The sequence below is a fragment of the Eupeodes corollae genome, chromosome 2 (genome assembly GCF_945859685.1).
Source record: "Eupeodes corollae chromosome 2, idEupCoro1.1, whole genome shotgun sequence".
Classification (NCBI taxonomy): domain Eukaryota; kingdom Metazoa; phylum Arthropoda; class Insecta; order Diptera; family Syrphidae; genus Eupeodes; species Eupeodes corollae.
In genome coordinates, this window is record NC_079148.1 from 132,252,307 (window position 1) to 132,276,675 (window position 24,369).

Sequence of the window (24,369 nt, forward strand, 5' to 3'; positions counted from 1 at the left end):
AAATTGTTGTTTCCGTTGAATTATTAAATATGTATGTATGTATTTATTAACAAACTTATAATTCTGATGAGAAAAATATTGATGATATTCTAATTAAAAAAAATTGATAAGTTTACAGTCTTTGTTTTGTGAGGAGGAAGAGGAACGACAACGATGAATACAATGGAAATTAAGCCTGACTTGAATTAGAATGCTGCTTAGTCATCATCTGAGGCAGGCACCTCATCACTATCATGCTTCAGCGATGGGAAAATGTTTTCTGCGTCAGGAATTTGTGATATTTCATCTTGAGTTAATACTTGAGGTCGTTCACTATCGCTGATATTTTGGGTTGTAAGTTGAAAGTACGCTGTATCACTATGAGTTAGATTGACAATTGTTCCAGTAAGAGGAAGTGTGTTGAGTAATTCATTTGGATTACTGAATGCACCAATATTGACTGGTGCGATTCCGGTAAGAACTTGACCACTTACATTTGTCTGAATTGGAAGTGGAATATTTCCCAGATCGATGTGACTGCTATTTCGATGCGCATCGAAAAAGGTCAAGTCGACACGTTCTTGACTGAAATGGAAAAGCTTAATACATAATTTTTGATTGATTTTTTAAATTTCGGAGGTTTACCTTTCAATGCTTGAAGTGTCATTTTCATCTTCATCTGTGAGAATACCGATTTCGTAGACGACCGCTTTGACAACGTATCTGCAGAATTAAAACATGGAATTATTTTTAAGTGCATAGTTAAATTTGGCAATCTCGAGAAAATTGCATCAAACGAACTACCATCAATTTGGAAACAGCTAAAAATGCTTAAATGCTCTTTTCAAGTCTACGTGAAAAAAGTGATATATAGGAAGTACTCACAGGTTCTTTGGCGTATCATTAACACTTTCTCTCAAGCCTTCTATAGTTTCATTGTCTATTCCCGAGGATTCATCTAGGACAGGTAACACAGGTATTCCAATTGTGTTCGCCCAGATGGCAGCACAGAAAACTGTCATAATTGCAATTCTTTGAATTTGATTCATTTTAACTTTTTATAAAACATAAACTTATAACAAAAAAAATATAAAAAATAATTCTTCGCAGCAGTGCAACTGATTTACAATATTATTTAAGACTGACTGTTGGTATTGAAATGATTTTGAAATATACTTCATCATAAGCTTTTATTATATTTCAGTTGTTCAAAAGTTGCTAATTTATTTTTCACTAAATGGCACTCTAATTAATTTAACTCGTTATTACTACTTTAAGTTTGTTTCGTTGTTGCTGGTTTATTATTGACTTTTGAAGGAAGCTAAAGGTGTATATAAAGGTACTGTCGGGAAGTAACTATTTGTGACGTCACTAACATAAAGATGTGAATAGTTTTATCTTTTCTTAAGTTATATAGGCATTTAGTTTTTATTTTTTAAGTGTAAGAGTTGTAAGTATTTAAACTTGCTTCGTTAATGTTTGTTTAAGGAATAGTATGTGTAAATTGCATTCGTGCGAACCTTTTATGACACATCTAAACCATAATCACGAGGGTCAGTTTTATCTTTAATAATAGAAATTTTGGATAGTAGCTATATTTTAAATAACAAAAGTACGATTATCCAAATAAGTTGCATTTTTGATTATTTTGTGATGCATGAAGTAGATAGGTTTTTAAACTAAAGAAAGAATCAAACAAAATTTGTTAATCGAAAAAGGGTAAAAGGAATGCGGAGACTCACAACAATAACCTCGTAATGGTGCCTCTTAAAATAATTGTTTATGTCATTTAAGGAATTTCTAAACGTATACTTAGCTTCAACTGAATACGCACAACCATTTTTGAACATACATTATATTTTTTTCTCAAATATAAAGGGTTTTGTGTCATCTGTTGATTCCAAAAAAAGGCGAATCTTCCTGACCCTCTAATTACCCACCGATTGCACTTACGCCCCTTCTTTCCAAGGCATGGAAACGCTGATTAATTATCAGCTCAAGAAATATCTTGAAGATCGAAAGCTTCTTAATGACCATCAGTACGGCTTTCGAAGGAATAGATCCACTGGTGATCTCATGGTTCATCTCATCGAAGAGTTGAGCAAATCTTTACATTGCTTTGGAGAAAGTAAGATTATTGCACTTGATATTTCAAAAGCATTTTATAGGGTTTGGCATCAAGTTCTGTTATCGAAAATGCGTGCTTTCAATTTTCATGAATCCCTGCTTCATTGGATTAGTAATTACCTTTCGAATCGTTCAATACACGTAGTATTTAATGAATTCAAGTCTGAAAGGCTCAAAATAAATGCTGGGATACCCCAGGTATCTGTTCTATCTCCAACACTCTTTCTCATTTTTTTTAATAGTCTTCTGTCTGCAACTTCTAATCCAAATTTCACAAATTTCACCCCTTCTCCTCTAGCTGTTATCTTCAAGACTTATATTCGTCCAAAGCCCATATCTGGGCTCGTACTCCTGCAACTTACTAAAGCCTCTTGGATAGTATTGAACGCAGAGCATTTAATTTGATAGGTGATAATATCATCATAAGTTGATTAACTTCGCTTGAACATCGTCGTAAGGTTTCTTGTTTGACCCTTTTTAGTTTTTGAAATAGCCTTTACCTTTTTGAAATAGGCAGCTACATTCCTCCCATCATCAATATACCCTCGAGCTCAACTTTGGCCGTACTGTCCGTACACAGATTCGTTCTTTAGCCGCACTACGCGAATGTGAAATGCCTTACCATACTCTGTTTTTCCAAGTCATTGCAATATTCAAGAATTTAAAACCAATGTTCACCGATATCTCCTTTCTCCTCTTCCTAGTGCTTATACTTTGTCTCTGCATAATAAGGATAGTGATATTCCCTTCAATCGCATTTAAAAAAAATTTTGCTTTATGAAACTTTTATAACCGAAAATAATGTAAATATCTTTAAATCAAAGTTAATTAATTATGAATTGAAGTGGATACCAGCTATTAGAGTACAGTCAAGAGGGAGATCCAGCGGGGATTGTTTTTTCGGATATGAGAAGAATATGAAGCTTGTTAATTGTGATTTTTGGGTTGTAGATGAGGTGACGGGAATATTAAAGGATTAATTTACCGTTTACTCCTAACATACATCAACTGTTACCATTGGGAAACTGATTTTGTGAAACTTGAAGAATTTGTGGAATAATTGAGTTCAAAGTTTAAAATGTGCCCTTTTCAGATCACTTTCCCTTAGTTGTGACTTGTGGACTTTCTTGGCAACTGAGGACTCAAACCCTATGAGACTCATACCAAAATTAGGTGGAACCAAAAAATAGAGTTCAATATCAAATAAATCTTAACACTTCCCTCCAAAATTATCAGCAATATAACCTGAGTCAGTTAGAAGAGGTCATGAAAGCATCACAAACGAGAACGTTGGGCAGTATTAAGAAAGCACACAATAGCTTTTTAGCGCCCTGGTTTGATCCAGAGTGTAAAAAGGCCAGAAAATTATCATTTGGATGGTTAAGAGCTTATCGTCGTTTAAGCCATGAGTACTTTAAAAGACAATATCTTCAAGCAAGACCTTGTGTTTCCAAAAGAAAACAAAATACTTTGAGACAAAATCAAGACGGTTATAAAATTGTATGAACTCGAAGGTTTTTTGGAAGTTGGTGAACAATTTGAATGGTAAAACCTTTTAAATCCATCCCGAATTGAGCCCTTTGCTTTTGGCAGACCATTTTAAAAATTTGCACATCCGGGTATTTATAATGGAGTTTTCGACACAGATATAACCAACGAAGAAGTAGATGCAGCAATGAAAAAAAATAAAGGATGGAAAAGCGGCGGGCTCCAATGGGATGGCAGCGGAATTTTTTAAGTATGGGACTGTTGAGTCAATAAGTAAGCTTACTGTAGTTTACAACGAGGTGTTGGAAACAGGTGTGATTCCTCAAGAATTTAGGGAATTAATCATTTTTCCGATCCACAATAACTATCGAGGAATATCCTTTTTAAATTCGTGTTATAAAATATTTACATCTGTTCTGCAAACACGGCTCAGTAAATGGATTGAAGAAAATAAGCTGTTGAAAGAATATCAGGCAGGCTTTAGATCCGGTTACTCAACAATGGATCATATCTTTGTTCTGAAGAGCATTGCGGATTCATTTATAAGAAGAAGGAAGAAGTTGCACCAGTTTTTTGTAGATTTTATGTCTGCATTTGACACGGTGAATATGCAACTCTTTTCTATAAGCTCTTTGGTATGGGAATGTCGTTTAAATTTGAAAGAGTCCTGCAAAGCCTGTATATGGATACTAATGCAGCAGTTTGAAATGGTACAGAAAGGTCGCATTGGTTTAGAACTGAATCAGGCGTTAGACAAGGTTGTACGATGAGTCCAAGCTTATTCGCTCTATTTATCGAAGACTTAGTCGATTACTTAACTGCTGGTATCGAACACGCGGGAGAATTAATTAAAGCACTCTTGTTTGAAGATGATATTGTGGTTCTCGCGTCATCTCCAGAATCACAGCTTATGATAAACCGGATCTTTGAGCAATGTAAAATATGGAACCTAATAGTAAACATAGAAAAGTCCAAGATCATGATTTTCAAGAACGGAGGAGGTAAAAACTGCCTTAATGAAAAATGGAACTACAATTGTGAAAATACAGAGGTTGTCAAAGAGTTCAAATACCTTGGAGTGGTTTTGACACCAAATTTTAACATTGAAACGCATCTGAGAGAAAAACTTACAAGTGCAAAAGCCGCCATCGGCGCATCTTGGAGTAGGTGTTTCTCAATCAGAAATATCGCACACAGCAGTAAGTACACTGTTTTTAAGGCAGTAGCAGAATCAATCTTATTCTATGCAGGCTAAGTGTGGTGAGTGAAGCAATATGAAGATGATGGAAAATTGTTACGCTTCTACGTTAAAAGGTTCTTCCGCTAAACTATATAGTTATGTTGGAAACGGGACTGCAGCTACTCTTTGAACGAACACTTCGAATACAGATCGATTAAGTGCTCAAAATCAAGAATATGGATAATTACCGGTTACCGAAAATAGTGGCACTTCAAACTATTCAAGATAGGTCGGGATGGTATGCAGAATGGATGAAACTTGCTAGGAAGAGTGACATGGACCTTAACATAGATAACTTTGATTTCAATCAATGGAAAGAATCACTGTACCCCCTAATTGCAAAAGCCTTAATAAAGCAACTGGCTCTCTGCACAGAGCAATTTACATTCAAATAAATCACAATTTGTAGTCGAAGAACTGTTTCCCGTATGAATACAGCGTAGATGAGATTTCGATGACGTAAAGCTCCGTGGTGAACTCAAACCTCTTAACTTCAATTCACATAGGAAGGATCTATCAATATTATGCTCCTTATGTAATCTACAAGTGAGAGAAGATGTATTTCACTTCATGGGTATGTGCCCAATTCTTGAAGACATCAGGAGAAATGTTCTTGGAACGGGTTTTTTTAACGAAAATGAAATTGTATCATTGTTGAACGAAGTCGACGTTAAAAAACTGTATATATACCGCAAACTGGTTCTAAATTATAGGGGGAGAATTGTTACTGAAAGTTTCTGAAGATAATATTGAATTTCAATAGTAATAGTAATAGTGATTTTGATTTTAAGGATTTAAAGTTAAGAAGTATAATATTAAAAATGTGTATCTTCAGCATTTTTCTGTTAAAATGCAAGACTTAAAGGAATCTTTGACTTCAATCTGTAAAAGTAATATAAATCTAGATCAAGATTATAACCAACTTATAGGGTAAATTCAGATTTCCTTCAATTTGAATTGATATTTTTTCGTGGTGAATGGAACAAGAGTAGAGCTGTCAAATTCCTATATAAACCTTTTTTATTAAAATTGTATTTGTATTTTTGCAAAGAAATGTAAGTCTGCCGAAAAATCCAAATTTGCAGATCTTAAATCAAAAATAAATCAAATTATTTTTCAAATGAAACGCAAAAACAGTGGAAATAGACACGCAAAAACAGTCAAATAGACAGATCTAGATCAAAAATAAATTAATTTTTTTTATACTTATGGAAAACTTCATTAGAATGAGTTTGGTTGAACAATTTTTAACGAAATACTCATATTTTGTTTAAAGAAATAGTCAATACAAAAAAAAATGTCTCACTGTTGGATACTCTCCCCACTTCATTGATCGTAGTTGGATTAGTGCTAGTATTAAAACTTAATAAAAGGCTAAATTATCAATTGGCTATGAGAAAAACCACGCGTGTGGTTTATTAACTTCTCACACCTTTGTGCAAATAAAAAAATACTAAAATAAAATAAAGCCCAGTCATGATCTTTTTGAATCACATCACATGTTGGAAATATGAATCATGACTTTAATAAATAAATTCTAATTATATCTCCAAATTGGACAAAAAATGCTTCAAGTTAATTATTTAAAGGTCCATTAATTTTAAAATTGTTTTGGCTGGACATAACGATGTTAGGATTTTAAATATTCCAATAGAAAAGAGTAATACAGTCTATGGCCCTGAAGTTTAATATAAATACAAATTGTGAATTGTAGTCTAATTCTCTGCAGGAGTTTGAAATGGGGAAAAAGGCATTGGCAGACAATTCTAAGATTGTGATTATATGAAGATAATTTCGACTTGAGATTATGGTCTAAAATTGAAGAGTATAAGGTCAACTACTTTAATAATTGGTTATTAAACCAGAATTAGTTAACTCTAGAATTAAAAAGTTAAATCAAATTTTTTCAGAAGAGTTCGAACATGAAAGGACCTAACAGAATCATATAAAGATATTTCTGACCAATTCTAGAATTTTCACCGGTAGTAGATGGTGCACACCAGTAATATGAACATTTTTAAAAATTCACAAACAAATTATTAGTTTAAGTAAGCTAATGAAATGATTTAATAAACAAAAAAGCAAAGCGTACATATGTATGTAGTATGTATATAAAAGTACATGAGATTCATGGCTGAATCACAAACACGCTTCAAAGCTGAAGCGTGTTTGTGATTCAGCCATCAATTATCTGAGCATTTGCTTTGTCTGACAGCTCAACAGCTGTACAAAAAATGTAAAAAAAACTAAATATTAGCTCTTTGGAAGGATGAAATAATAGAAATGTCATTCAAACAACCTCGAAACAGGCCCACCGTAACGCAGATGAAGGCGTAGCTAAAGCGTGTTTGTGATTCAGCCATCAGGGACTTAGATAATAGATTTCTTTTGTCAGCTTGTTGACTTAACTAATACGTACCATTGCCGTTTGTATACGGGCTGCTTGTCACTTGTATTCAATTTTTGCGCCAAAAATTAGTCCAAAAAACAGCGCTGCTTCGAAACTGATGATTAAATAAGTTACTAAATTAATGACATAAGATTTATTCACGTTCTTAACAAATTCGTACGGTTGTGATTTTTTGTAAATTGTGAACTAGACTGTCAAAAATCATAGCAAAAGTGGAGCTTAAGTCAAAAGTTAGTTTGACACTATTTGTAAACGACAAGGTTTCCTAAACAACAAGTTTTATATAAAACCTCTCGAAAACTAGTTGGAATTCAAAGTTGAACAAAACAAACAAACCTTTCGGAACATTCAGCGCTCAAATTAATGTAAACAAAACAGCTGATGGCTGCTGTCAAAACAAATATTTTACCTTGAAATTTTGTTCAAAACAATTAAAACAATCAAAACAATTTGGCCGTGGTAAGTAATATTATTTATACAATTTTTTTTCCGATTCTCCTAAATCTTGCTTTAAGGTGTCCAAAACAGTTTTCAACAACTTTTTGACATTTCGAAAGAGCGTAGTTGAAGTTCTTTTCTTCTTCGGAAGCTGTGGTACTGAAAGGAAATGGTTTCATCAAAGATTCAGAAAACCTAAAAGCGGATTCCCCAATTAAGACTACAGGCACATCCACATCGCATATTTTTTTGACATTTCATTCAAAATTGGTTGCCGATGCTGTTGGCTCACATATGAATCTTCGTATATCTTCGAATCATTGCAACGCCCTGGACTTCCTACGTTTATATAAAGAAATCTATAGCTGTGTAAACATATAAAGAATTAGTTAATTTTTAAAGAAAAGTTTTCGATTTGACTTTCGATTATTACCGATAATCAACCACAGCTAGTAGTACAGTAGAGTACCATACCTTATAATTACAATAATCAACAGCATCCTGAGCAGGGGGTTGGATCTCAATATGGCAACCATCTTTAGTGAAATTGAAAATATTATTTGAGACTACTTTTAAGAACATACATTAATTATACCCATACCAATAGCTTCAAAACATTGAGGGAAATCAAGTTTTTCGAAACCATTCACATTTTCCTTAATAATTTGTTCAGTAAGTGGATATGCACTTTTTTTGTAGAACACGCCAAACTTTCTGACAAAATGTTGTCACAATAATGCATACTGTGGATATTCCTACCCCAAAGATAGCTGAAACTGTCCTGCATTCAGCGGATGATCCCAGTGTATATATTGCAATGGCTATTCTTTTTTGTAATGGTATACACTTCCTAAAGTTTGTATCTTCCATTTCCAGAGCCTTTAGTTCATTGCAGAGTATATCGAAAGTTCTGCGGCTCATTCTGAAATATTGTTTGAAATACTCATCATCGTTTACTAACATTTCATGTTCCCAAAAAGAATTTAGATATATTCATATGTAGCTTCCTATTAATTGAATTGTTATAACAATCCACATATTTCTTTGGCGATCACGTTTTTCAATTGCATCAATTAAAACTTTTCTTTTCCTTAGAAGTTCCAGGATTTGCAAAAGAAAACGACGTTTATTTTCATGATAGAGGCTTGAGATGATGAAAAAAAGTTTAACAAAATCTTCATATTTTGTTCATCTTTCTTTTTATATATTGGAAATAATTTCAATTGGTCGGAATTCATTTTTTCACAAACAATTTGAGTCTTCTCAAATTACAAAACTTTTTACTCAAAAAATTTTTTTATCAATAAAAAATTTGACAGCCGGTGTCAAACAAATTCAAACGTCAAATGAAAACGTGTAAATGTTTGGTGTAATTTTCGGGTTTTCGAAAGCTTTTTGCCGAAAACCCGGTTTTGGGTTTGGTGTGATAAACCTATTACTTAAATTACAAAATTCAGATTTTTCTATTGAGAATTTTGCTTAACATTCCTTAAAACGAGTAAATTTGTTATAATATAAAATATAAACTGACCAACTCACGTTACCAAACTGTCAACGACCCCTTTTGCTACGTTAAGAGAAATTGTATCCAATTACAATCAAGAACCGAGTCCCAACGTTAGTTGGTCTTATAATCATTCATAAGGTCTATTTCTTTACTTTGTTCATTTGTATTTATGATTTTAAGTCCCAAGATCATTTAATTGCATTTTATGTGTATAAATTTTACAAGACCTTGGACTAAATGGCAAAGAAAATCACTTAAATTTTAATTTAGAAAGACCCACTTATTTATTCAAAATTGTCTGGGGATTTTTTGTTTTTAAAAGTTAGCAAACGATAAGCTTCAATTTTATGCAATTATTCAGTGGAAAATTACAGGCACAATATTTAAGGGATAGGAGGGCTAAATAAACAATATAAAAGTTTACCTTTTCTTTTGAAAGATTAATCGAGCATCATATTTTATTAAGTATAATCAACTATGAAACTATCAGTTGGTAAAAATTATAAATATGTCTTAAAAAATTTAATTCATTATAAAATTATTTAACTTTTTATTGATAATTATACATTTTATTGTTTTTTATAACAGTCTAAAACATTTTTAACCATGAAAATTCTTTTTATAAACCTGTTGGTTTAAATTCTTTGATATTCATCAACTATCAATTGATATTTGACAATCGCAATAAGTGTGCAAAAAAAGGAAACCCATGTCTCTCCTATCTGAAAAAGTAACGATTTAGGTTCCTACTATTTGAACATTCAATTCATAGTATTTTACCTTTTAGAATCTATTTGATATTTCCATTATAGCTGCAATGCCTTATTTTAAAACAAACAAAATAACCCTAGACATGTTATTTTATCAAAGTTTGCTCAATTATCATATTTTAGCAAGTATGTATTTAAAAATTAAACTAAAACATTCATAGCACATAAAATCTGAGCGCCACCGAGCCGACCGCCGGGCACCGAGGACAAAATTCGCATAAGCAAATATTTTTTGTTTTTATTTCTAAGATTGTTTTTGTCTTTACCTGAAATTGTTATAAACATCATAATAAGGTATAATTTTTAGGGGAAATCTATAATGTACTTTTATTTTCGTGAACAAATGATAAAATTCAATATTCTTATTTGAATTGTCTCTGTTGCTGTTTAAGCATTGACAAACATATCTTAAGATCATTGGATTTTTAAAGGTTTGCAGTCACAGATCAGTCCAAACAATCCAAATACACTTAAGTCATTTATTTTAATATTTTTGATAAAAACAGACATTTTATTTATAATTGTCTCCAAAATATATTGCGTATACGCCACAGTGTACTTATAAAATATATATTTTATTTTTAATTTATATAAATATTTGTTTTTAATTTAGAATAGAATTCAAGAAGGTAGTAATAATCTAATCTTCAATGAATTTTAATTAATGCAAAAATCTATTTTAAGGATTTAATTTTTAGTAGGATGTAAATTTAATTGACGTGAAAACGCTATTTACGTAAAATAAACTGCAAATATTTAATAGTACATTTCAATTGCATTATTTAGAGTGTGTAAATCTGAAAATGCTAGAAATCTAATTACTCCATGTTTTCCTCAATAGAACGAATCTACGTAAATTTCTGAAATAGCACATACCTGTAAAATAAATAAACTTAATGTACGGCATTGAAGACTTTGTAAATATTAATTGAACTATTTAAATAATACTAGAGTTAAATAAACGCAATAAATATTCATAGTATATTATGCAACAAATTGTATTTTGTTTTTAATTGGAGTAAAAGTTTACTCTGAGAATTTTGTAAAAAATACCAATAATATTTTAAAGTAAAGGCATATTCCCTGTTTTTATCAATTAAGTTTCGCTAACTTTCATATTTAAAAGCTGATTTAATTTTAAAGCAACTATTCAATTGTTTGGTAGGGAACCTATGTTTAATCCATTAAAGTTAAATCAGTTGCACGCAAGGCATGAAAAGAAGACTCAAACAAAAAAATAAATTATTGATTTACAGAAATATTGCTTACATGCTTCCAACACACAATCAGCTGGTTGGACGGGAGAAGAGCTCTCCGAATGTTTTGAGACACTTTTTGGAGTCAAACAGGGATGCTTGCTATCACCATTGCTGTTCTAACTGTATATAAACGATTCGCATGAATATTTAGGAAGAGGCCTCTTTATTGACTTGTTTAACATAAGGTTGCTGCTTTATGCAGACGATATGGTTATATTGGAGAATGATGTCACGGTCTTGCAGCAGATGATAACGCAACTGGAATGTTACTGTATTAAATGGAGCCTAGAAGTAAATCTATCTAAATCTGAGATAATGGTGTTCAGAAATGGTGGAAGGTTATCTAGTCAAGAGAATTGGACATTAAATGGAGAAAAAATTCGAATTGCCTCCAACTATACTTACTTAGGAGTTTTACTTTCACCAAAGATGTCGTTTTCAAAGCACGTAGAAAAGAGAAAAACAGCAGCCAAGAACAGAATAAACGCGACGTGGCAATGTTTTATAACAAAAAGAAATATCAACTTAAAAACCAATTGGAAACTATTTCAGGTGGTTTGTAGAGCTATTCAAAAATAATACGGTGCTCAGATCTGGGGCTTTGGAATGCTCGAAGAAGTGGATAAACTTCAATGCTATTTTTTAAAACGAATTTTAAAACTGCCTACATTTACTCCAAACTACTCTTTGGAAATGGAAACTGGGGTGGACATAACTATAGACTTGATCTTCACCTCAGATATATATCAAAAACAATATTCGAATACAGTGGAACAAGACTACCGCATCAGCGAACAAAAATACTTTTGAGGTAAAAATTGTTCTGGGTAAATGAATTAAACAATCTTGGATATTGTTTTGGACTACGTTGAGATGAGAGATCTATTTCTTAAATTGATTGGATCCAAAACGGCAATGATCTATTGTGGCTGTTGAAATCAGAAGATCAATAAGAAAATCTACGAAGGGCATCTGAGAGCAGTACGGGCATCTACAAGCATCTGGATCATTTAAGCGGACAGATTTATATTAACGATGGTTTCGAAATGAACAAGATCACCTGGATTTTTAAGGCATGATGTGATTTGATCAAGCTTCATGGAGACGGATTTGGCCAGAACGAATCATCATTATGTACTGTGTGCAACTTAAGGGAGGAAGAAAACATCCAGCACTTCTTGGGCAGATGTCCGGGCTTAGAGGAATTTACGGGGCCTTCCTCGGGAAAGTTTGGTTAACAGAAGCGGAAATATTCTAGGTACTCAATTGAAGAAACAGCACCAGTATTAAAGGGCTTGCGAATTTTATCACTGTAGCCTTACCATACCGAAATGAACTAGTGAGAGAATATAACCAGTAAAAAATGTTCTGAAAATTATCACCAAATTTTAATTTGAAACTAATAATTTTAATAATATGTACGTAAATTTAACTACCACCCGACGGACGTTTGTCAATGTTGTAAGTTTTGCATTTTTAGCTTCAAAAGAAACTTAAAATCTTATCGTCAGAAATAAAAAACATTTTACTACTACTACTACTGCTTACTTGGTTTTCCAGATGTAATCGTTTTTAAAATTTAAGCTTTGCTTTACAAACTTTTACTTTGAGCACATTTGTGTTATGGAAACTCTTGCATAATTCTGTACATAAAATATTCAAACAATGAATAAATTCTTAATTAGTAAGTCCATCTTTTATTAGTAAGTCCATATTTTAGTTGATTTTTTGACAAGTGTAGTTGCCTTGTAAGGGAAGTTTTTGTTGATAATTTTTATCTGATTCTGGGTTCCCATTTCCAATTGATTTTTTGATGTTTCATCAATTCTTAAATTTGATTTGATTGTTGTGTATGTGAAATTCACTTCTTCCAATGAGAAAATGACTAATGTTAAGTTTTTTACGTTAAAGAATATAAATATGTTTAATTTTAAGTCCAGAAGAAAGTTGATCACTTTTTCAGAATCAGAACTGCCATTTCTCAAGAACAAGAAAAAACTCACTTTTCAGTGTACTTTTCACAATAGTTTCCTTTATTGGAGGTCAACAGTTAGAAATTAGAAATTTGTCCTGCGTTCCAATCAGTAACTTCGACCGAACGCTTTCGTCTTTATTTAACTATAAAACAAAATCAGAATTGAAGAGGCGTTCTTCAACGCTGCCAAAACCACTACGTAAACTTTTCCATCTTTCCTACTCTAAAGGTCTCTTTCCGAGCGGATGGAAAATAGCATTTGTATATCCTGTCACTCTAACTATCGTCCCACAGCACTCACGTCCCTTCTTTCCAAGGTCATGGAAACGCTGATTAATTATCAGTTAAAAAAAAATGTCCTGAAGAACGGAAGCTTCTTAATGACCGACAGTATGACTTTCGTAGCAATACGTCCACTGGTGATCTCTTATTTATATTACCGAACAGTGGAACAAACCCTTACATTGTTTTGGAGAAAGTAAGATCGAAAATGCGTGCTTTTGGAATTGATGAATCTCTTCTTCGTGGGATTAGAAATTGCCTTTCTAAGCGTTCAATACAAGTTGTATTGGATGGTTTCAAGTCTGAAATTGATAAAATAAATGCTGGTGTCCCCCAGGGCTCCGTTTTGTCTCCGACTCTCTTCCTTATATTCATAAATGATCTAATTTCTGCCACTTCTAATCCAATAAACGGTTTTGCCGATGACAACAGTACCCTCAGCTTTTTAAGCTCGTTTCTTAATTTACAGCCTTGTCCTTCGGGTGTGGAATTTAAACCGCGGCAGCGTATGATAAGCTCTTTAAATTCTGATCTTGACAACATTGTCCAATGAGGAGTCAGAAATTTAATGTTTGGAAAACTCAATGCTGTCTCCTGTTGTTAAAGCGTAACATACCCCCGATGCCACTATCTATGTGTAACAGTTGCATCCAGGAAACTTATCAACTGTTAGTACTCGGTATGTGTATCACAGATCACATATTTGATATTGTCAAAAATGCTTCCAGGTGCTTAAGATTTCTCCGAACACAGTGCAAGAAATTTGTCACCCCTTCTGATCTGGCTGTAATTTACAAAGCTTTCATCCGTCCATAGCTGGAATATAATACGCATATCTGGGCAGGTGCCCCTAAAACAAGTTTAAATCTCTCGGAAAGAATACAAAAAAGGGCTTAAAAAATGATAGGCGATAGAACTATAATCAAAACATTTACATCGCTAGAACACCGCCGCAATGTTTCATGCCTTTCGTTGTTTTATCGATATTTTTACAAACAATGTTCTGTTGAATTAGCCAGTTGCATTCAACCCCTTAAACGATTCAGCTGTAATACTTTCACTTCCAGGAATGCTCATCAGTTTACCCTTGAGCTCAATTTCAGGCGTACTGTCAAGTATAGTGATTCTTTCTTAAATCGCACATCGAGAATGTGGAATGCATTTACCAACTCTGTTTTTCCCTCCCATTTTGATGTTAGTAACTTGAAGGCCAATGTGCACCGGTATCTCCTTTTAAATCCTTCCCTTTTTTCTAAATGCTCGCACTGTGTTCAAATATAAACAAACACAGCTGGTCAAAAAAATAGGTGTGATGATAAATTTTTGTATTAATATATTTTCTATTCCTTTTTTATGTTAAATATTAATTTTACGTAGATATTTATAAAGTTCTTTTATTAATTAAATAAAAAACACTTGGACAAAAAAATTAGTGCGTCTTCCTAAATTAGTAATATTTTTATTTTTAACAATAATTTTTGTATCTTATCACAATTTTTGTTTTACTTACTTTAATAACCTGAGTATCCTTCATTATTATCCAAAACTTTTTAAAGTCTCTACAGAATTGACTCTTTTAACTTTTGGCATGTTTGCTGGGATATAGAATACCATTCTCTTTGAACCACTTCAAACAATTGGTTTCCATTAGTGAAATATTGACCCCCTAACTAACGCTTAAGCTCATTCCACAAGTTCTCAATAGAATTGAGATCAGGTGATTGACTTGGCCATGGAGCAACGGATACTTACCAATCTTTCACAAGACCTGCTGTATGTTTAGGATTGTTGTGCAGGTGAAAGTGCCATCGCAGGGTCAAGTTTTCCTCAGAAAACGGTAACATGACATCTTCCAAAATATCACTATATCCGTATTTTGTTAAGATATTATTCAAACGGAATATAGGACCTACACCACTGTACCAGGAAAAACAGCCCCACGCCATTATATTCCATTCTGCGTGTTTAATAGTTTTCGGTGTATAGCGGGGGTGGTAGTCCCTACCTTTTGGTCGCCTTGAATTAAGCCCAGAATCCGATAAAAACAAATTTACTTTTTTTTCATCACTCCACAAGATATTTCGCCATTTTTGTACGCCCGCTGGTTCTAAGGAATGGAACTTTCCCGACGTTTCTTCCTGGGAGATTCAAATTCTGAAGCCTTCTTCGAAGTCGAGCGTGCACTAACCGCATTATCAATTTGAGCACCTATAGTCCTTGACGAAATAAAAGGATTAGATTTAGCTAGAAATATTATGAAGCGGTCAGTGCTAGCTGATGTTTTTTTCGTCTTGCTTCTATTTTCGCGTATTCATCTGGGCTTGAGAGCATTTTTTATTAAATTTTGAGATCTCCCTAGGACCTCCGCAATAAATTTGTAGGTCTTGCCCTCATCTCTAAGTCTACGAACTCATTTCCTTATCTCTGGTGAGCAGTGGACTTACGACCCATATTCAAACAGTAATGAATGAAAAACTATTATTTGAGCTTATAAAATGATTTTAAACAACACACCTTAAGAATTTATACCATAAAATAAAGAATATTATACGTAGCTTGGATTTTATTTGGAGCACACCTATTTTTAAGGCCAATTTCTAGAACACACAGAATCTTATTCAAACACAAATAACTTATCTGCTTAGCATTACATTACTTAAATGCAAAAATTTAGCATCCTCATAAAGAGAATAACAGACTGTTCTTTCTTTTAAAAAATTGTTGGTTGCATTGCTTGCTCAAAACAACCGCTAATCAGCAACAAGTCAAGAGTAGATATCAAGAATTTTCTCACACCTATTTTTTTCACTAGCTGTGTATAAAGGATATTGATAACCCCATGAGTGCCTATAAATTATTTAAAAAAAAATATATTTTTATATCTGACAGCTGTCAATTCAATTACAATAGTTGCCTTCTTTAGACAAATGTCAGAGATTTGAAATTAGACTTGGGTTCCAGTCAGTTGTATCGTCTAAACATACTCGTCTTTATTTAACTGATAAAGAAAAATCTGAAATGTAATTTTTAAAATCTGACAGCTGTCAATTGTACTGTCGTTATGAAAGGAGTTAAAGATATGTTCAAATTTTTGTCAATAGAGGACTATATTTTGGACCTTTTAAGGTGGACCGTTACTTAACCAGAGTTTTTTTGTTTTTGCTTTTCTGTAGAATATGGTAATTTGCGATGAAAGTTGTCAAAAGATGTACTCATTTTGACATTATCATTCGGAATCCATTGGAAAACCCCAACTTTACACTATGGAAACGCTGAATGAAAATTGTAATTGCTTCCAAATTTATTCAATATTTTGAATGAAATTTATATGCATAAATAATTAAAGTTGAATTCTATTGACCTAATTTAAATAAAAACAAAATAATACAAACAAAAAAAACAATAACAATAAATAAATTTAACTTAAAACACCTCTCTCCCTTTTCTATAAAAATTATCACCCAATTATGGCAAATTATATAAAAATAAAAAAAAATTCAAGAGACTCCCTCGTAATATGTATTGACTTACCTTTCCAAAGCCCCCAAGCTACGACGACGATAAAGTTCGTTCCGAATGAAGCTTCCAATCGGTTTTCATTGATTAACATATTCCCGCGTAACTGAGTATTGAATAGAGTGTTATTTGTCCAGAGCCAATTGTTTGGTTTCGTATGCATACATTTTTGTTTTGGCCAGTCCGAATCAGTATTAAAATCTTTAAATACCCAACCCTCAGTTAGAGATTAATTCAGTTGTTGCTCAAACTTATTCCAAACTATACACGCGTTTTGTGCCAGTTCCATCTCTACCGCTCTAGACTTCTAATTTTTAAAACCAATCATTATTTAGCTCTTCACATAAATTTATAATGTTTTCAATTAGAATTTTTTTGGTAAGTGATAAATGAGCCAAACAACGAAATCTCAATTAAGATTGACATAAAATTTTGTATTTTTTTCTTAGGTATTTTGTATGATCTGTTTGACGTGTGTTAGGAGTTCCCCTTTGGCAATTGATGTCCTTGAGAATAGGGATATAATATTCCCGAGAAGAAGTGAATTGGTTAAAAGAACTGCTAGTAACGATGTTTCCGAATTGAATCATCAAAAAATATCACTTGCCTCATTTATTGAGAACATCGAAACCGGAATACTCCAAACGGCCTTGAGTGTTGACCCCTTGGCAAGTGATACTCATGCTGAGGTTCAAAACACATCAACATCTCCACATCCAGTGGAGATAAGATCAACCAAAGAGGATACCTCTGTTCCAATTGAAAGCAGTACAGCGTATGTTATCTTCCAGACCACGGAAAATTACCCAGCAGTTGATTCGGTCCCATCTCATGTTGTTATTGATCGTGTGAGTGTATTCAAGGCACCAGAAGCGGGATCTGGACTTTTCCCAACTTTTCTTGTACAAGATACAAACGCATCCAGCAGTGATGCCACTGAAGTGAATCCTGAAGCTGATGATGACATTGATGAGGTTGAGGAAGGATCCACTTCTGCAAACAATTCAGAATCATCAGAATGTGAAGATTCAACGGAATCTACTGAATCATCCAAATCATCCGAATCCTCTGAGGAAAAATCCACAAAAGTAAAATGTTCTTCAGCAATCACAACTGAAAAAGAATCATCATCAACGGTCTCGCCTTCGCCATCCACCTCAACTTCATCAACGTCAACCACTTTAACAGTTGAAGAGAAGAAAAATGCAGAAAAGGAACTCAAGGAGAAAATAGGTGAGATCGAAGCTGAACCTGTGATCTTTACAGCACGTGTCTAATCTTAGATTGATTTACTCGAAAAAAAAATGGAGGAAGTTAGAAAAATACGTTACAGTATTTTAGATTTGGCTTAAGTTATATTTAAAAAATAAAAATAATATTAATTTTAATTTACTTATAAAAAATAATGTGATTTATTTTGTATGAACATTTTCTACTTTTAAATTCAAATAAAATTAGAGCAAGTTAAACAAACATAACCAAAAACTTAAATTTTCAATTTCTTAGAATAACCGATTTCAGCTCAATTAGCATAGAAATTGTGTTAAAAAAATAAGCAACAAGGGTGAATGTGATGAAATAAACTTTCCGTCATATGCCATTGGAGTAACAATGAATCACATGACACAATTGACAATGGATTTTGTTCAAGTTACGTGCAATGATCTTGACTGAAATTTCCCATGTTTAACTATGTTTTGATTTCTTTTTGTAATCAGGTAAATACATATTCATTTTTGATTATTCTAAAGCCCGATGTGATTCGATTGAGGAAACACTAATTTGATTATAATCAGTTTTCATTTTCAAAATCAAGTGATCGTTTAATTTATTTTGTAAGGGAATATACTTATGTAAATTAATTTATTACACTAACTATGTCTAATTATCAAATTAAACTGTTATTGTTTTCAGGGTTTATAATCGAATTAGTTTTGATTTGAATTATGGGAGAATAATATTTACATTTAACAAGGCTAGAGCATATCTAGTATCTAGCAAACTGGGTTTTAGGGTTTTCGACGAAAATGGTATTGAAACACATGATTAAGTATTTGGTTACTTAATATTTAATTTAAAAAAAACACGTTAAAGAAGAAGGTTGATGGTAAAATACCGACATTAAGCTAGGGAAAGACTTCTGATATAATTGCACCAATCCTTGAGGCAATTTTTACCAGCTGTCTTTACCTGGTCCATGTTCCCTCGGCATGGAGAGAAGTTAAAGTTGTTTTTATACCTAAAGCAGGTAAATGCGACAATGACCTTCCGTGTCTTAAACTCCAAAGAACCGAAGAGAACAGAGACGTACTCAGGACAGCGCAAATAGATCCAGAAGAAGCCATCTTTGACGATGACTTTTATATAATTGAAGACCCGAAGGAAAAAGTGGAGGCGGTGGGAGCTGCTTTCCAGCAAGTGTACAAGGTGAATGTTAGCATTCACCCCAACCACGACCTGGAAAACAGAGCCCTACTTAATCACTTTTACCTTCGAAATGATATGACACAATGGCGATCTGAGAACCGCGGTTTCATGCGGTTCAATGACGATTCCTTGGCAAATGCCATAATCGCCGAGCAAACGGGATTAGCTCATCTTCAATTCAATAAAAAACTAAAAGTCAGCAGGTGTCGATGGTATATCCAAAGTTGTACTAAGACATTTACCGATGGAAGCAATTGACATTTACACCACGCTCTTCAATAATGCACTGAATAATGCATATTATCCAGTGCATTGGAAGACCGCTGTGGTTCATCCTCCCCCGAAAAAGGGTAAGGACAACTCCAACCCAGCAAAGTTTTCGAAAAAATCATTAATAGGGCCCTGACTAAGTGGGCTGCGGACAACAAAATAATTACGGAAAATCAGTTCGGGTTCAAGGCGGGTCATGACACAATTCATGCTGCGTCTAAACTCGTTTCTGATATCCAATGGAATAAATCAAAACAACAATGCACAGGTGCTGTCCTGGTTGATTTGGAAAAGGCCTTTGACACCGTATGGTTAGAGGGTCTTTACCTAAAATTGAGCAGGCTTGGCATTAGCAAGCCATTGTTGTATATACTTTTTGATATGCTTAACGGTAGAAAGTTTGTTGTCAAAAGTGGCAATGTAACTTCTACCACAACATTCTCAATTAAAAATGGTCTTCAACAGGGAGCGGTGAATTCGCCGATTCTCTTCAGCATTTACACCAGCGATCTGATAGGTAGTCTTACAAAGGCAATTGCGTACGCCGACGATCTAATTGCGTACAGAACGGCCCGAAAGGTTGAGGTTATTAGAATTCTCTTGCAGCGTGATTTCGACAAGATTCAGCGATATTGCGACGACTGGAAACTGAAAATAAATGTCCAGAAGTCGGAGACAATTCTGTTCCGGACTCCGTTGGCTGGGGCCACGAGGGATACGCCCAAGAATTGGCGCAAGATGGTCATCATTGATCTTCATGGGCAGCCATTAGCGAGCAAAAGTGTAGTGAAGTACCTCGGTACCTGGTTAGATCAGTATTTATATTTCGACAGACATATAAATGCTGCTCTGACCAGGGCCAGAGGAGCCTTTGCTCTGACGAAACGGCTGTTTTTTAGCAGTCGGCTTGACCCCAGAGTGAAGGTAATTTGCTACATGGCCCTCATACGGCCAATGATCGTTTATGGTTGTCCTGTGTGGTTCAGCGTTGCCCCTTCCCAGATGGAGAAGTTTCTTGTGTTCGAGCGGCAGTGTTTACGACGCTGTACCGGCTTATATCGAACAGCCGAATCTACTTATGTGCATTACTATTCCAACGAGGTCCTATACAACGGGGCTCGAATCAACAGAATTGACAATTTCGTGATAAAACTCGTTCGAGGTCACATTGCAAGAGCTATGTCTTCGACCAACAATTTAATTTTCGGGGCGTTCTATCCGAACGACGAGTATTTTGAGAGTGCACGGTTGAGCGGCTTCATTTCCCCAGAGGCATTCCTCTTTTTAGACAAATGCGGTCTGATACAGGATAGATTGGCAGTTCCGTTAATCTACCACGTCAGACGAAGAACCGTGGATAGGCGACTCCTGTACAATCGGGACGTCATGGCACAAGGCGGAGCAGAGCTCCTTCGGTTCAGTAGGGCTGTGTCCGAACGGGACCGAACTGATAGGGTGAAGCAAGAGAACCAGTTTTGGAGGCTTCAATCGGCACTTGATATTGGGTAGTCGGGATGGGGTTTTAAGCCTTGACCGGCTTACATACTTGTTTTATAATTTTAGGGTTTAGTTTTAAGTAGAATAAGCATGGTGGCACAAAAAAAATAAAAAAAAATTAAAAACTAAAACAAAAAATTTAAAAAAAAACATGGAATATAAAAAAGAAAACAAAATAAAAAAAAAACATACACAAAAAAGACAATTAAATATGAAAACAAAAAACGTTAGATTTGCTGCTGTGGTTGTTCTAGTTTTAAGTAGTTTATAGGTAGAATAGGTAGTTTAAGTTAGTTTTAAGTTTTATTTAAGGACCTAACTTTAAGTAGTTTGTAAGTAAAAATAAATAAAAAAAGGATATTGATATTAGTTTTTTGTTCAAATTTTCTAATAAATACAAAAATAAATGAAATGAAATTTAAATGAAGTAAAATAGATCTTAGGGCCGAAAGGCATTAGTTTTAAGTGTTATAGTTTAACTTAGAGTGTCCGTATGGGACCATTAAGTTAGTTGTAAGTTATGGATAATTAGGCTAGTTTTATGAATTTTTGTCTAGCTTTAAGATAGGTTTAAGAATGAATTAATAAAAATGAATTAAAAAAAAAAAAAAAAAGTGCGTTGGACTGTCATGCAAGGGGTCTTGGGTTCAATCCCTGCCTGTGCCACCTTAATTTAAAAAAAAAAATAATTTTCGCGGGTACTGCCTCTTGCGAGGAATTGACAAATTCTTCAAGAGTAATTCTTGTCATGAAAAAGTGCTTTCTCAAACTAGCCGTTCGGATTCGGCCTAAAATTGTAGGTCCCTTCCATTCCTGACAACAGTACTCGCACACAGGAATGGTTGAGAGTTGTAAGTCACTAGGCCCTGGTTCAAAACGGACTGTTGCGCCACCCCATTTGATTTTTTGAACTCCTTAATTTAATTTCTTAAGCATAATTAAACACTTATGGTTTTTGCACTGATTAAACTTCAGTTATTAACCTTGTATTACACAAGACTTTTACTTACATTGAAGGTAGATTCACGTCGAAATAACACCAAAAGAAATACAAACGTCTTTGGAAATTCCAAAATTGGTACGAGAAATAGCAAAAATTGTGCAACGTAGCCCTTCCATTGAAAAGTAAAAATATTATTCATAATGTGAGCTAAGAACTAACAGGAAAGAAGATGGAGGTGTATGATGACAAGCTACTTTTAAGCAATTCAGCTAAAATATCTTCTTATCTTTGGAATCACTAAAGATTTTTTTTTGAAAAAAAAAGAACCGGCAAAGAAGTCAGCAACGAAATCATTAGAAGAAGAAGCATCACAAACAAAATAATGACCGAAAAGGCCGTGAAACCGTGTAGAAAAAGCTAAACCTCAGTAAAAAACCTTAAATGGTTTTGTGTTTGGAACTAACATTTTGTGGAATGTAAAATTTATCAAGTGGCTAACCTCAATTTTTAACTTCCCATAGGAAGTTATTGTAATGGGTCCGATTTGTCAAATTGAAAATTTTGACATTTCTCAACGTTTCAAGGTCCGTAGAGTCGAAATAAAAGATTTTTAGAAAGATGTCTGTGCGTGCGTGTGTACGTACGTCCGTACGTTTCGTCCCCCCTAGCTCAAGAAGCAGAAGAGATATCGACTTCAAATAAATTTTGTTATACAGATAATAAGGCAGAAAGATGCAGAAAGGGCTCTCAAGAAAATTGCGTGGGTGTTTTTTTTACCATAGCAGTTTGAAAAAAAGCTGAAAATTTTGGTTAACCCTAAATATCTTACGAACCAAAAACGCTTTGAATTAAATTTTATATAATATATTGTAACGTAAGATCAAAGAAGTATATTTTTGAAAAAAAAAATCTATTTAACGGTTTTTTTTATAAATCAATAAAACAAAAAAAAAATTGTCACCTCCAAAATTTTACGACTGAAATATGATTTCATCTCTAAAACAATTTTGTGCAACGCTGAATAATGTTTTTGACATCTGATAAAATTTTGAGAAAAATCGAATTGACAGTTTTTTTTACAAAAAATAAAAACCTAAAAAAAAATGTATAAAAGTTGATAAAAATTGATTTTCGACTCAAATATCTCTTCAAAAATTTTAAATATTGGCTTCAAACTAATTTTATCTTATAAGAAATATTGTTTTCAACATTTGGTAAAATTTTAAAAAAGTTCGAAATGACAGATTTTTTACAAAAAATAAAACTCTAAAAAAAAACAATACTAAAACTTGGTAAAATATTGCTTTCGGCTCAAACAGCTTTTCAAAAACTAAAAATATTGGCTTCAAACTTATTTTATTTCACAGAAAATATTGTTTTCAATATTTAGTAACTTTTATGTAAAAATCCACCAGTCCGTTTTTTCATAAAAAATAAAATCTACAAAAAACAGTGCGCAAATTTGGTAAAAATACATGTAGATAAACTTTTAAGCAAGACAAATCGACAGACGGGATGTTAAGTTATCAGTGTGGGTCGCATCCCAACCTCTTTTTTAAGCACCCTTTGGGGTACAGTGTCATTGAGTTCGGAATACAAGTTAATTTCATCTTTTATCAGGACGACTACCCAAAGCACACATCTTGTACAGCAAGTTCGTGGTTATTGTATGACTGCTACTTCGAGTTTTTCAAAATAACTTTAGAAACATTTACGACCTTAAGACTTCGACACATTGAGGAAGCCATTAAATGGAAGGGATGTGCAAATAAGTATACTAAACTTTACTTGCCCAATTATGGGTGAGATGTTTAATTATAGAGTTGCTTTTGTTTTTAATATGAATTAGCTTTTTAATGGCTTAAATTGTAATTTTGGCTTAGTTAAAATCAAAAAATTTCGGAATATGCAAGTAAAATTGTTTTTAAGTTATTTTCTTAGAGAAATTGCATTGCAAAAACATATATATTTCACTGAGTCAATGTATATAACATATTTAATGTTTTTATGTTAAGGTTTTCTAGTTGTTTTTGAGAACATATGTATGTAGAGTTTTAAGTATACTTATTTTTCATTTTACACAAAGTTACAGAAGTCACTTACAATAATTTTGAAACTCTGCTAAACGAAAAAATAACAGGATATGAATATGATTCGTATTTATTAGACTCCCGTTCTGTAAGATTTTCTTTGATCTCATTTATTTCCTGACATACCAAAAATCAAGAAGTTGAGTTATCG

General features: G+C 33.4%; 2 protein-coding genes across 2 annotated transcripts; one reads left to right on the top strand and one right to left on the bottom strand.

Moving 5' to 3' along the window:
• Nucleotides 1–1,155, bottom strand: LOC129946208 (uncharacterized). Its single transcript, XM_056056304.1, has 3 exons — nt 865–1,155; nt 625–702; nt 1–564 (listed from the first exon to the last, which is right to left on the bottom strand). Exons 1-3 carry the CDS (start codon nt 1,026–1,028, stop codon nt 198–200), a joined length of 609 nt encoding a protein of 202 aa, XP_055912279.1. The 5' UTR covers nt 1,029–1,155; the 3' UTR covers nt 1–197.
• A 15,906-nt stretch (nt 1,156–17,061) lies between these two features.
• Nucleotides 17,062–18,476, top strand: LOC129947795 (uncharacterized). The gene is made up of 2 exons (XM_056058493.1): nt 17,062–17,369; nt 17,441–18,476. Exons 1-2 carry the CDS (start codon nt 17,346–17,348, stop codon nt 18,266–18,268), a joined length of 852 nt encoding a protein of 283 aa, XP_055914468.1. The 5' UTR covers nt 17,062–17,345; the 3' UTR covers nt 18,269–18,476.
• Nucleotides 18,477–24,369: the final 5,893 nt, after the last annotated feature.

What these genes read in the sequence shown, in the direction of transcription:
- LOC129947795 (XM_056058493.1), top strand. Translation starts at nt 17,346, where the DNA reads ATGTTTTCAATTAGAATTTTTTTG. An exon ending in TTTCAATTAGAATTTTTTTG is followed by an intron (nt 17,370 to 17,440) that starts GTAAGTGATAAA and finishes TTTTTTTCTTAG; the next exon opens with GTATTTTGTATGATCTGTTT.
- LOC129946208 (XM_056056304.1), bottom strand. Translation starts at nt 1,028, where the DNA reads ATGAATCAAATTCAAAGAATTGCAATTATGACAGTTTTCTGTGCTGCC. An exon ending in AATGATACGCCAAAGAACCT is followed by an intron (nt 703 to 864) that starts GTGAGTACTTCC and finishes TTAATTCTGCAG; the next exon opens with ATACGTTGTCAAAGCGGTCG. An exon ending in GACACTTCAAGCATTGAAAG is followed by an intron (nt 565 to 624) that starts GTAAACCTCCGA and finishes TTTCCATTTCAG; the next exon opens with TCAAGAACGTGTCGACTTGA.